We start from the raw sequence: 14,885 nt of genomic DNA, 5'->3' as shown, positions 1-14,885 counted from the left end.
ACAACAAGACATGCCGTCGCCACCTGGACCCGGCCTTCGCTCTTGCTTATCCCTTTAAAAACTGCAGACTCAGACAAGCTCTCTGTATTTTCCCTTTAAATGGATCCTCATCACATCCAATCTCAAAAACAGAAATGTGTTGGTGGAAATGCTTGAACTCACTCACCTGGAGACAGCAAACACCCCGCCGTTCATGGAGCCGAAGCAGGACAGGGCCACAAAGATGGGAACAGCTAATGAGAAATTTCCCAGGAGCCTCTCGGAAAAGGTCTAGTGTGAGACATAAGGAGGCAAATTAATGCTTTGCCGGAAAGTGGATAAAATGAAACAGTCCAGGCCAAACTCGCTCTGTGACCTTGCGTGAGACTGGGCTGGGTGGCTGCTCTGTCACCCTCCCACTGGTGAAGGGCAGCTCGAAGGCAGGGGCCGCTGCTTGCTGAGATGCGCTGCGAAAGGTCTAAGCCGGCACCTTCCTACCTTCAGGAAGCCTCGATCATTCTCTGACTCTTTATCAACGAGGGCCCGACATATCCGATGACTCAACTCAGCGGGAAAAGCCCAATTCAGAAGTCCCACTTTCAGAGACAAGACTCTACAAAACGCCTCCTCCTGAGCCTGGGAGGCCACGTTTTTTTCAGCGAAGCACCAACGTGCACCAAGAGGCGCCACAGATACTGTTTTCGTCCGCTAATCCCACTGTCTGGACACAGAAGTGGGGTGAAAGCATCGGTGACCATCGGCTCTGTGAACACAGGAGTTCTGAAAATGTGGGGCCCATTCGCCAAACCTCTGATTATGGGGCTTTCTCCCACACCTCTCAGGTATAGCAACTCCTTCAGCAGCTTCTAATAAAAAGGCTAGATCACAAATACAAGGCTGAAGAATTCAAGCCACGGAAAATATAAAGGAGAAAGAGAACTGCTGAAATCTCTTTTTATACCCCAGCATGGACGACGCTGCAAATTTCCGGGAAGGATGTCTTTTCAAAAAAAATAAAATAAAATAATAGGTGGGGAGTCTTTAGCTGTCCTTGTTCCAGCTGGTGCTGGGTAATTAATGGACCCCATTAGGCTCAAAGAGTAAGTGGCGCCCTTTGTCTAGTGAGATGGGATGAGTGACCCGACATCAGCCGGCTGGTCCATTTGCTGCCGGGAGCGCCCAGAGCAGAGGGCTTTTAAGTCCCGTGAACTGGCACACAGGTTCACGTGGAATGAGATCATCTGGCCCCCGTGCGTGGTGCTGATATGAGGTAATAGTGACTATTTTAATGGGAGCTGACACCCAGCGATGGGGAGGAAGTCAGTTGTTGACTCTTGGTTGTTATGAGGTCGCGAATGCATGCTCTCTTGCCAGCTAAGTTTTATACCAAATCAAAGCGTGTGTCACAAAATCACAGCCTCGCAGCAGGACCTTCAGGAACAAAGAGAGTCCTGGAGTCAAATAAATTTTAGAAAATGCTGTAAAATTATGAGTATCCACTTCTTGGGGAGCTAAAAGGCAGATAAGTATCTTTAATATCTGAGAAGTACTGTAGCGATGACATCTATTTAACTTTGAAAAACTTGGCATCTCCCAAAATTAAATACATCCCAGGACTAGTACTCAAAAGGATACACTAGAAACATACATATATTCCACTTGGAAATTTTTAAGTGATACTTTGGGGAAAGAATTTTAAATTAGCATTTGAAAGTTTTCAAACAAGAAAGAGGCTAGAATCCATTGCAACTCTGCATATCCCAAACGCATTCATTTTCATTCCATAACTGCCCATTTGTCCTTAAAGATCCATTAGGAGAATAATACCGTCTACTCAACAGGGTGGATTTTCAAGTCTGTATATGTGGAAATGTTTTACGCAGAATTAATAGTCCAGGGAAATCATATAGGACGTTAGCAGCATCAGTGAGAGGAATATGCTAAGGTGAGTTCTGAATTTGGTGAAAGCTCATGATCATCCGGGTGACGGTTGTTCACTCACCACGGCCACGGCTTTGGACAGCAACATCTCCTCAGCGCTGATGGTGGTGAAGTAGGCCACGTTGGTGAGCACATAGCCCACCGTGACGATGGCCATGGAGATGCAGATGGCCAGGGGGATGGTTCTGAAATGCACAAGCGAGGGTTGGTCAGGCAATTGCATCAGTTATGTTCTGAAACCAAAGCAGCAGGAAATCCAAAAGAGAATAAAATGATGATGATGGTCCAGATCATGATGACGGGACAGATCCTTAGTCTGTGCTCTCCAGAACATGCACACCCCCCTGCTCATGCTCCTGGGGGCTGAAGCAGTGTTGCACAAACTGGGACATGCACCCCCCCCAAGGCTGGTTAACACGTGGCCTGCGGACCCCATCTCAGGGCTTCTGATTTGCTTGGATTGGCTTTTCTAGCCAGCTTCTGGGTGTTTCTGCTGATACTGGCCAAGGAGCCCACTTGGAGAAACAGTGTCCTTCCATCCTGGCACATACTCACTGCCTTCTCATCTAACACTGGGCCTGAGAACAGCTTCCCGGGTCAGTGTCCCTCCCCCCACCCAGCGGCCTGAGGAGCGTCCCTGCTGGACACGTCCACGTTTCCAAGGAGTGTCATGGTCATTTTGTAGGTGACACTAAAGGCACATAAACGCCCACAATATAATGACTGTATTGCCCTGATGTGAGCTCATAGGAAGCTCGAGACCACAGGGATCTGTTCAAGCAGCAGCACAGATAACCCCGTGAAATCAGAGGAGACACAGTGTGAAGGGTACAGGGCCGGGCAGCGCCAACTCCGTGCGTGAGGGAAGCTTACCTCTCCGTGGGCTGTGCACGGAGAGCCGGGGAGTTACTGACCCCAATCATTTGATCCCATGTTACTGATACACATCCTTGCTTAACATGATCACCTCCTCAGACTTTCTGGATCGAACAACTTAAACCTTAAGCTCCTTCTCCCAAGGCTGATGGGGTGTTTTTTAGCCAGAGCGTGTCCCCTGGCGCCTCCACCCTGTGGGCGCCACTAGTGAAACCTCAGTATCATTTCTTCCAAGATGAAAATGCGGTTCAGACCAGCAAAGCCAAGGGCAGAGCCTGCCTCCCTCCCGAGCGGCCTGTTGGGCCGACTGAGGCCCAGCTCGATACGCGGCGGCGCTGTCCCTGCTGAGAACAGGCAAACCCAGCCAGGCAGCAACTGCCATCCATTTTGCTGCTTGGAGCCACCTCCCTGCTCCCCCAAGCCTTCAACCTTGGTGGGGAAGCACCCTGACCTCGAAATCTGGCGACCTAATACAAAAGTAGCAAATGTCCCCTCCCCGGTGCAAAGGGGGTGCTGCAGAATGTTCTGTTAACACCATAACATGCATCACTAGCTGTGACGGATAAATACTAAATTTAAGCAAAGAAGAAAATCACCAGGCCGCTGAGATCAAAGGGCGAACGGCGTCGAGCAAATTAAAGACAAATCGCAAAGCAGAGAGAAGGCACGGGGAGCTGCGGGGAGCCCCCCACGGTTGATGTTACACTTGAAGCCTTCGGCTTGCACAGTCTTCCAAATGGGACGCAGGCCCAGCTATGGGAAGGGGGGGGGGAGCGGGGAGAGGGTGGGAGGGGACAGAGTTCATGTTTTCAAGGCTTCAGACTAAGAAATGTCAGCTCCATCAAGACCAAGTGAGGTGACTTATTGTCACGAGCGGCGCAGTGAGGAGACCCCTCGGCAGCTACCACACTCACGACGCCACACCCCACAGCAGAGAGAAGCGAGTCTGAATGGGAGCCCAGGGCCTGGGGGGGCCTGACCCCCCTGTTCTGCCTCAGCCTCCCCTGTGCTTCCTGCCTGGAGACCAGGGTCTTCCTGGGAGGCTTCCTAAGGGATCTCATCGAAGGGATCCTTCAAAAATCCAACCTTCCAGGTTTGTTTCCTTTGTTTTTTTTTAAGCTTGTCAGTAACAAAAACCAAGAGCAACAGCTGCTGTTCCCCCTCCTGTGCCCCCACATTTTTTTGGGCACTTTACATATTTGCCTCATTTTATCCTTGGAGAACCTGCCGGTCAGGAACATCTCTGCCACCTCGTACATGAGGAAGTGAGTCTTAGAGTCACGACGACGCTCGAGGAGACGCAGCTGGAAGGAGAAACCGGGACTCGCGGCAGAGGCTCCTGCCTGGGGATCGAGCTCGCTTGCCTCGGAAGGGTGCTCTGCCTCTCACACGGGGCTCCGGCTCGACTCATTTTCAAGGAAATCCTAACCGCTGAATGCGATGCTCTTGGCAAGCGCCAGCAAGAGGCATTCCTCCCGTGGGTGCTGAAATGCGGGTGACTGGCTCTAAAGGGGGGACGGCTCTGTTCCATGGTGTCTGGCATTGTTCCGTGTAAGCAGTAATGCCCAGGGACTGCGCTCAAAAGCTTACACTGTTTAGGTAATAGTTTTGGGTTTTTATTCATTTGAGAGCTAACAGAGGCTTACTTCCTACATTTCCCTAGATAACCCCTGCAGAAAAGGGGAAACAGTTGCATGCATGTCAGGTGAACGTGGACTGGAGTAGCGGTTTTACTACTGGCCAAATGAATGGAACAGCTGTTAGAGGCTAAAAGGGGGGGGGGTAAAATTAGACCAGAGGCGTGCGCAGGTCTAATCTTGCCGTGTCTGCCAGCCACCCTCTTTGCAGGAAAATGACACCCTGGGAACTGGAGCGGTGAGGGGCCTCAGGCCTTAGCTGCCACCTCACTTTGACAAAGGGAAGGAAGAGAGGTGTTCTCTGGGCTGCCCTGGCAGAAGAGGCCCCCAGGAACCCAGGAAAGTGGGTAACTTGTGCAGAAGGGCCCCATCGGTTAACGCCTGGGTTTCAGACATCAAAGCTTAAGAGCCACCAGTGAGCTGATAAAAGCTGTTAGGCCATGGGGGGCATCGCTCTGGAGGCTTTCCAGCACTCCAAGACGAAGGCAAATGGCCCTGAAAAGAAGAGGAATTAAAGGAACAGGTGGGCCGCTGCTACTGCAAAGCTCCAGGTTTCTGTGCAGTATTATCCGAGGTTCTAAGGGTAACAAAAGCCTCCCCTTACAGCTGGACGCCAGTGACTCACACCCAGAGGTGACTCACGCCTGCTCTCTCCAATGTTTGTGCATGTTTGCTATGATTCACAAACCACAAAAGCCCTGGGAAAGGTACTTAATCCTCAGAGCTTTTTTGTCACGTTCTATAGTCTTTGCAACTAATGGGCCTTAAGTAGGAGAGGGCATTGATACTTAATGGGAATTAAGTATTATTAAGTTGTGAAAGGTCTCCAATCAAAAGGCACAGGTTTATTTTAAGTTGGGACCTATAACCAGCTGGGTCACCCATGGATACATGTTTGTTTTATTGGAATATCAGATGAAGGTCTCGATAGCCCCTACTGAGAACCCCTTTTTTTAAGGGACAGACATTTCTGAATGGCCCCATAGCAAGGGCTGGTAGCTTCTATTTGTCTGATCTGCAAAACCCTGGCAATTGCATTTGATTTTATCTTCCAAAGCACGCAGGCGCGCGCGCACACACACACACACACACACACACACACACACACACAGAGCCCATGTCAGGTCCTTTGTGGAACAGGTCAGCATATGAACAAACAACAAACAAAATTCACAGCAAGCCGGAGAAATAAGAGTATTTGGCATTCAGCAAAAATGAAGCAGGTAAAGGAGAGACTAAGAAGGGCAAGGAAGTTGCCAGGACCTCTACGTGAGACACAAAATTAAAAGGAAAACAGGTTATTCTGTCTGAGTGCTAGGAACAATTTATCTATAATTGAAATGTAGCTGTGATTAATCTCAGCATAAAATATTTAAAATTGTATTAAGTTCCTTTTGATTCTGAGTATTTATTTTTGAATCATACTGATTTCACATTTTCTTTATAATGACCCTGGAGAGACTTTAAATGCTTTTCTGCAGATGACCTAGAAATGACTTGAGTGTTTCTTACTTCTTTCTTTTTGATTCACCATTGTTTTGTAGGATTACTCCTTATGACCACCCCTCAAGCTTCAGCCCTGAGCTACTGACGGAGAGATTAAGACGAGACTGTGTCAAAGAAAAGGTAGCTATGGATTTGTTCACATGATTTTTCCCCCATACATTTTGAGATACTTTCTCTGAGTCTTTCTTTCTCAGTCCCAAACCTCCAGAGACTCTCCGACGTGGAGCTGTCCTGCCTGGCTGTGATTTCTACCAGCTCTAGCAGGGACTGAATAACAAGTGAGTGTCTTGCTAGTTTTCCAGACTTGAAACAATGAGATTACAGATGACTGGAATCATACAAATTCCTCGGTGTGTTTTCAGTGATTTTGCTGCCTCGTCCTTTAGTGCTGCCACTCAGCTAGTTACCCCGCAGGAGCCAGCTGTTAAAACATGACCACAGAAATGCACTTGAAGAGACTCGGTGAAGAGGTGGGCTGCCCTGGAAGCAAAACCATGGCCTGATGAAGAACAGCTTCTTTGCAGAAACCCATTGATGAGCATTCTTTAGAATCTGACCTCCCTCACGTTCTAACTTAATGACTCTTTCTAGGCCAGGGCTGAGCACAGGGATGAGACAAGCCTGCCCCACCCCTGCTGATTTCTCGCATTAAGCATTTGCCCTCTACTCCTTCCAGACCCACGGCAAGGCTAGAGGTGGGACCACTGAGACATTTTACATTTCAACACCACTGCTGTCCAAATCACACCTCACCGTTCTCCACTGCTCACAGAAGAAGAGCTCCATAAACACAGAGAAGACAGAGAGACCTGCAGGGAATGCAGGGAAAGCCTGCAGAGGTAAAGGAAGCTTCTAGAAAAACGCACATAGACCATAAGGGAGAGAGGAAAGTATCCCAAAGCCACATAAAAAAGGAACTCAAATGGAAACTTACGAAGAGTAATAAGCAATGAACAACATTAGAAGTAGTTTTATCCCTTAAAATACGTTTCTTTTATCCTACTATGAGAATAAATTCATGCCTAAATAAAATTATTCAGCACAATGTGGCTTGAGAGTAAATTTTCATTTGCTTGCATTTCATAACAACTCAAAACATTTGCATTGTCTGCATCCCATTTTTTCTCATTTTCTAAAAATGTGGAGTGTGTCTTCCAGATCTATTACAGTTATCCATATTTATCATGGGAAAACACAGAGCTATTGCCAGGCGAGGTCCAGTGTACAAGCCTAAATTGGTTTCCAGTGAAATGTCAGCAAGTAAATAACTAAGAAGACAAGATATTTTAATAACAATAAATTAAATCACACAATAATGCTCCATTCCTATTGTTTTTACAATGCACCTTTTAAAATTTCATTATTTTCCTCCGCCTTTGGCGTGAAAAGGATGGTAAGATGAGGCTAAATTTCAGCACACCCTGTTTCTTACAAGAGTTCCTGAGACTCAGATGTTTGGCTGACACTGTTAACTTGCCACCGCAAGCTTGTGTCCCTCTTTGCAAAGTGTGAGCTACTCCCGAGAAGCAGCTACCCACACAGACGCCACATTTCCAGATTCTCGTGACCCATTCTTGGGGACCCACTCTTGGGTGGCATCTTTGTGCCGACGGATGACCGCGGCGGTAGGATGTGGACTGGCTCGTCACCTCCTCTCGCTCCCTGACAGCTGCATCATCGGGGGGCAGACCCCACGGGGGCGGAATCTGGGTCACAGCATCAACACTTGGAAGCAAGCCCACCCGCCAGCCAGGAACACCAGCAGAGCGCTGTGATGTGACTTCGAAATTAAACTCGTGATGCTTTCAAGCCTTCGCAGATTTGTGGTTTGTTTGTTGGAACAGCTGGCAGCCCCCGAACTGATAAAGCAATGGCGGCCTCCTTCTACGGAGACGGCTTTCTGCAGCTCTCGGCTCGTTGACAGAAGACTTGCCATGGGTCCTCATTAAATTTTATTTGATGCTACTTTATTTGCTTTATAAGAACAGTATATGATATCAAATTCTTAAAATAGTCTCCCAAATGACACAATCAAATAAAAAATTTACATCTGCCAAAGCTAAGACAGCAAAAAATGATTCCAACCTCGCAGACACAGAGCCCATTGTTGGCAGTTTTGGAGCAGAAACCGGCCCGCACGCCTGACAGTTGCCACCCATGGAGTGAAGCCCGAAGCACAGGTGCCCCCTGCCTTGCCCAAGGACACACCACGAGCCGTGTGAGGGGGGATCGGTGCGCTCTTACCCTGAGGACACGCAACAGGGAGTAAGCACACCCACTCTGGCTCAGTACATGGAAACTGGAGTTGAAATGACTTCCAGCCATAAATATATCTGAGAAGCAACTGATAGCATGTCTCCCGTGCACACCCTGTGCACACACACATCAGTGCGGCGGCAGCACTGACCGGCCATGTGACAAGGCGTGGAACAGCCAGCACAGGCATTCAGCCACCACATGAGCCTCTGCTTCTTCCACTGAAAAGTGAGTCACCGTTGCTGACAGCAACCGCAGGTCTAATTATTAGTAATTATTTTGCTTCTGTAGCTCCAACGGGGTGCTCCGGGATTGAAATAGAAGGTGGACAAGTGAGAGGAACGCAGAACACCCCATTCTCGCGCTTTTCCAGCAGATCAGTCCCTTAACTTATTTCACGTACTGATATTCTGCCACACAACAGACGCGTTCAGGGCGTTCCAAGAGCTCTGAAGCCACTGTTTCAGAAACTACAAGTCAAATTATGTCTTTAGGTCATATTTTTGTATGTCAGATTGACTGCCTAGAGCAATGAGTGACTTCGTCTTAAGTGGCATGAGGAGAAAAGAGATGAACCAAATAAAACAAAAGCTTCTGGACAGTCCAGCCACGCAGCGGTCACCAGCAGAGAGGGGAAGTGTAAATTGTAAAAGGGACAGTGGGAGAGTGAAGGACAGAGCTGGACTTTTGGTTGAACGTGCTATAGTGTCCTTCCATGTTGATTAATAACGATGCCCAATTTAAACTTATATAATGCTATGTTGCTATGTTACTTCAGCAAAAGCTAGGAATCTGATCAAACACATTCATGCAAAAACTGTGAAGTGTGTACTCAGACTGAAAAACATACATGACCTTTCATAAGGTGTCCATATAGGAATGATATTTGAGCTCAGAAAGCTGAAAATAAATTTTCATCACAATGATCCCTATTTATACACCTCTGGGAATTGAGGAAAAAGTTTTTAGTAGGGATATGAAATTGACCGAGCAAGCAATAGCCATGAGCCAGCTTTAGACAGAGTGGAAAATCCACATGGTAGAACCACAGAGAACAGGACGAACAGCAGGATGTGAGCTTGACAACCTTCCTCCTGTGTCCTGAACATTAAGATTCTACCCTCAATCAGGAATACCAGCAAGCAACTTCCATCATTACAACCTCGAAGTGTCAGGTCAGCTGAAAAATAAAACTGATCAGTCCAGAAGATCACTGAAAGCAGAAATGGCCTGTCCTCTGCTCTCGATTCCAAATTAGTGCCTGCGGATTAGACCTCCTGCAAGGCCACACCCAGGGACCACCCCCACCCCCCATTATCAGAGACACTCAGGAATGTCTTTATGAGTCATAAAATGTTACGCTTTTAGCTTTGATCACTTCACTGCACACAGATTTTAAAAATCAGCTGAATTTCTGGAGAGCATCTCTAGTCATAATAGTAAACATGGTGATTTGCATCAGAGCTCTTTATAAAGAGGCATTCACTCAATGTTTATCAAATATCTTCCTTGCGCTAGACATTAGTAGTAGTAAAGGGTCAAAGTCATCAACTATAACAGAAAATTCATTTTCTTGTGGGATCTAAAATCCAAACAGAATAAGACAGGAAGACCCACTTCGGGAACACTGCTCTCTGCACCCAGAGCCTCCCGCCTTCTTGTTAGTCCCAGATCACAAGCCAGCCCCCCAGAGAACCCTTCCTTTTATTTTCTAAGTATGTCTCCACCCCAAAGCTCCCCTCCCGATACTATTTTATACCATTTTTTATAAGCTATATGGCATGTTACATTAATCTCAGGTGTGTAACGTGGTGACTTGACACCTGTCTATACTATTTAATGACCATCACATACGTCTAGTTACCGCCCCTCATCACATAGTGTCACACACATTTTTTGTGATGAGAACTTTTAAGATCTACTCTCAGAGCAATTGTCACATATGCAATACAGTGTTATTAACCATGGTCACAGTGCTGTGTGTGACATCCCCAGACTAATTTATTTTAAAACTAGAAGTTCACAGCCTTTGGCCCGCTTCACCCACCTCTCCCACTCCCCAGCCCAAGCCTCTGGTAACCAACCTTCTCTGTATCTGTGAGCTTGCTTTGTGTGCCTGTGGGGGGCAGGGATTGTGTATTTCTTTGCTTTTAGTTTCCACATATAAGCAAGATCATATGGTATTTGTCTTTCTCTTTCTGACTTACTTCACTTAGCATAATGTGAAAATAATATCATTTGTAATATAAGGGAAAACAAAAGAAAATGTCTCCTAACTCTTAATGGTCTTTTCAAATTTATTTATTTATGCATTCACACTCACCAAATTCTACAATGAAATTAAGACCACTCACTGAGCATTATAATGTGTCCTTAAGGGATGTCCCTGATATCTCGAAGGCAACAATTTTGAGAACAGGTGGCAGCACTATCTGTCACCATCAAGAATAACTCTGCTCTTCATAAAGCTGGTATACCACCGATGGGACAGTTCCTGGCCCCTCTGAACTCCCTCACACTTTTGTTTTCTATCTTCTTCATGTTTTATTTTAGACTATTCTTTTTTATTGTTTTTAAATAAAATTGTTTTATTTCTAGAACTTCTAGGACATCTCCTAAAAGAAAAGGTTCATTAAGACAGATGGAAAAGGTGATTGTTCTAGAAGGTAAAGCTTGGGATTAAAAAAGAAAACAAAATAAAATCATGCTTCCAATAGATGGGAAAACTCAAAACTTGCCAAATTTAAATTCCTACACCCAATTGGAGTTATTTTGACAGTTGTTTTTATATTATTTTCAAAGTCATAAGATAAAGTGTACAAACCTCCCAAAAGAAGACTTTTAAAAATAAGTGGAAGTAATGAAGAAGAAAAAGAAAAAGAGGAAAGTTAGGAGGTAGTTTTACAAGGAGACGTTTATTCCACTGAATTCTCCTGTGAATTCTGAAAGATTCGATCTTGGAGAACACCTGGTTTATGAACAGGTAACATAGCCACTAGCCAACATCCCGTTTCATAGAAAGCAAAAATCCACTGAAGTTCATCTCACATTTAATGTCAAACACAGTGGCCACTCGTGAACATCTCCCTGTTGAACCAGGACACAGGCAAGGGGCAGAGGCAGGAGAGGCATGAGAGGCTGGACCAGGGCTCACCCTGCCAGGGAAGCAGCCAGCGGACGGAAGTGATGTCAACGAGGAGGGCAGACTCAGCAGCCAGTTCACTCTCTGTCAAGACACTGAGCTTCAGGATGGACTATTGGATTCCAAAGTGCAACACAATTATGTTTTCCACTTTTGATTCCTAAGTTTAGAATATACCACCATGAGTAAATCAAGGTTAGTAAGGAAACAATCTCACCCTGTCCTTTGCATTGGGTAAGAAAAGTAGCAAATGTCTAAGGTGTATAAAAATGTGAATAGAATGTGCCCAGAGATGAGTAGGATGTCAGAGAGGTCACTATCTTATTCCTTCTGAAGTCTGCTCTTTAGAAACAGTGCTTATTGTAATGTGTATAATCTCCGTGATGATAGATTATTTTCCAGGACTACAAATCCAACTAGTTAGACACAAATATAATAATTAAATCCATCCATGTCTAGTTCCTTCTCCAACAGTTTCAACCATTATAAGAATCATAGAGAAATATTTTTGCATATTTTCATTAATATTTTTTTAAAGATTTATTTATTTATATAAGCACTGGGTACAGTCAGAAGTCGGGAAGGTGAGAGAATTCACCAGAGCCAGAGCGGGGAACAGAACAGGCAGACTGACGAAGTACACTGCTGAGGGGAGCAGCGGGCAGCAGGAGAGGTCTGCGCGCCATGCAGGACCCTCCTCTGGTGGCCGGGGAGCAGCCGGGGATCGAACCGGTGCTGCAGAGGCTGCGGGCAGCTTCGCAACCCAGTGCTCAACCGCTGCGCCACCGGGGAGGCCCTATTTCCATTAATATTTTAACTGATATGTTGACATTTGGTGTTTTGTTACAAATAATCTGGAAAATAGAAATTTATTATAAATGGTGTCCTCTTAGTAGTGCGTATTAAGTAAAAAAAAGACCAAAAGGGAAGCCTCAGATTAATATCATCAGCCAGAACTTTGTAGGTTATTTCATACTTTTAACTCTGCAAGAAGAAAAAGGAGAAACCAGCCAAGAATTAACCATAATACAGGGGTAAAGAGATTCTGGACTATCAAAGATTGAGTCATACTTGCAGAACACAGCTTTTTATAGTGCAGATTCGGTTATGAAATCATAATGCCAAGATCATTTGAAAAGCTCTGAGCTTTAAAATTTCAAAGCCTTCTCTAGGGTTTCTTCCCGCACATGAAAAGCTAAGAGCAGAAATTGCCTCCACACAAATAGAAGTGATGCTCAATGTTCATTTATTCAGAGAAGGTGAGTAAGGCTGGACACCCTCTTTCTCTCCAGATAAAAAGAGAATCACAATTTTTTTTTATTATAAAGCTGTAGTAATTGCCTGGTATATCAATAAAAAAGAGGTAAAGCTTAATAGATTACCTTGAAATACAATTCATTGTGTAACGAAACCTTTGCACATAGTAGGATCCCAAGTATCATAATTTATAATGTCAGCAAGTGTGACAAACCCAGTAAACATCAGAACGTAAGGGGTAATGGGACTATTCAATAAATGCTGGGACAGCAGGAAATTTAGGGGAAAATTAAATGAGTACATTGTATCACACTAAAAATGCATTCCAGATAAGTTAAAAGGAATCAGGAGAAAGCAGAAAATGAGTGCAAGTCACATGATCTAGGCACACAGATTTATAATATATATGCAGAAACAGGGGCCTCCCTGGTGGTGCAAGGGGTTAAGCACCACACTATGAAGCAAGCCACAGCCTCTGCAACACGAGTTCGATGCCCGGCCAGGCACGGAGCAACCCACATGGCGCAGCAGACCTCTCCTGTCTCGCCCGCTGCTCCCCTCAGCAGTGTATTTCAGTCAGTCTGCCTGTTCTGTTCCCCACTCTGTCTCTGGTGAATCCTCTCACTCCCCACACCTCTGGCCTGCACCCCAGCTCTTGTATGCATAAATAAATAAATCTTATATATATACATATATATATGCAGAAACAAAAATGGTTACTATATTTAAATGTGGTTAAATTTTTTTTTCCATAAACATTGTTTAACTTTTATTTTTTTTTAATAATAAATTTTATTTTTATATTCCCCATACAATTGCAGCCCCCCCATTCTGACCCCAATCTCTCCCCTCCCACCCCGCCCCCTTAAAAGTGTCTCTGGTTCGTAGTTTTTTGTTGATTTTGATTTTCACTTTCTTATAGTTATTCGTTTTCCTGGTCCCTTATTTAAGTTTCCTAGATTCCTGCTATGAGTGAGACCATCCGGTATTTTTCTTTTTCTTTCTGGCTTATTTCGCTGAGCATGATCCCTTCCAGTGCCATCCATGTTGCTGCAAATTGCATGTGTTTATCTTTTTTGAATGCTGAGTAATATTCCATGGTGTATATGTACCACATCTTCTTGATCCAGTCATCTATTTTTGGGCATTTGGGTTGTTTCCAAAGCTTAGCTATTGTAAACAGTGCTGCTATAAACATAGGGGTGCAGGTGCTCTTTGGAATTGATGTTTCTGTGTCCTCTGGGTAAATACCTAGGAGTGGAATTGCTGGATCCTATGGAAGCTCTATGTTTAGTAGGTCCAGAAATCTCCACACAGCTCTCCATAGTGGTTGGACCAGTTTGCACTCCCACCAACAGTGCAGAAGAGTTCCTTTTTCTCCACATCCTCGCCAACATTTGTTGTTGCTAGTTTTTTTAATATGTGCCATTCTCACTGGTGTGAGATGGTATCTCATGGTAGTTTTGATTTGCATTTCCCTGATGACAAGTGATGTTGAACATTTTTTCATATGTCTGTTGGCCATTTTTAAATGTGGTTAAATTTTAAATAATAATTACTATACCTAAATGCAAAGTTCCAATGAAAGTTGAAATATAAAGAAAATTTAGTTACGTGAAAAACTGATGAAATCTTTGCAAACACTAAATAAAGAATAAGTGTTCATCATAAACAAAGAATTGTGTTGAATCATCAATATTCCCATCCCAAAATAACCACTGCATATATAGCTCATAATGAGAAGTATTAAGCGTCATGCGTGACTTAAAAAATGCAATTTAAAATAATGAGGTGTAATTTCTCTTTGTAGTTAAGATAGATTTTTGTCCATAATGATACTCAATGTTGAAAAGTATTCTTAACCCTTGCTGTCGGCAGAGGACACTGATATACCCACTTTGGAAAGCAACTTGGTAATACAAAAAAAGACTTAACACTTGTCTGCCTTTGACCTAGGAATTCTCTTCTCTCTCTTTAAGGAAATAATTGGATAGGCACAAAAATTCATATATCAAAGGTATCATAGAGCATTATTACACCATTAAGGAAAGATGAGATATGTTTACTGCCTGACAGGAAAGGGAGTAACTATCGGTGCATTTACCCAGGGAAGTATTAGACCCTCTTTAGAAATGGTGCTTGCAAAGATTGTGATGACCTAGGAAAAACTAATGAAGTGAAAGCAGGTAAAGAAAGCAGCACAGAAAAGCTAGAGCTGAGCTTCGAGGTGGGGCTCACGTGGAGAGGCACCCAGTTGTGGAGACACAGCAAGGAGAGACCCCAGAAGGCCC

The 14,885-nt window shown here is 44.7% G+C and overlaps 1 protein-coding gene across 1 annotated transcript in view; it reads right to left on the bottom strand.

Annotated features, from left to right (window-relative positions):
- The window catches only part of SLC7A11 (solute carrier family 7 member 11), a 356,626-nt gene that overhangs the window by 12,098 nt on the left and 329,643 nt on the right, over nucleotides 1-14,885 (bottom strand). Inside the window, exons 9-10 of the mRNA XM_037496954.2 lie at nucleotides 1,982-2,105; nucleotides 167-270 (exon numbers count right to left, since the gene is read on the bottom strand). Coding sequence (XP_037352851.1) covers nucleotides 167-270; nucleotides 1,982-2,105 — 228 coding nt within the window. The remainder of the gene's footprint in view (nucleotides 1-166; nucleotides 271-1,981; nucleotides 2,106-14,885) is intronic.

The sequence above is a fragment of the Talpa occidentalis genome, unplaced genomic scaffold (genome assembly GCF_014898055.3).
Source record: "Talpa occidentalis isolate TD23 unplaced genomic scaffold, MPIMG_talOcc4v2.1 talOcc4.8, whole genome shotgun sequence".
Classification (NCBI taxonomy): Eukaryota; Metazoa; Chordata; class Mammalia; order Eulipotyphla; family Talpidae; genus Talpa; species Talpa occidentalis.
This window is presented reverse-complemented; position numbering and strand designations above follow the sequence as displayed.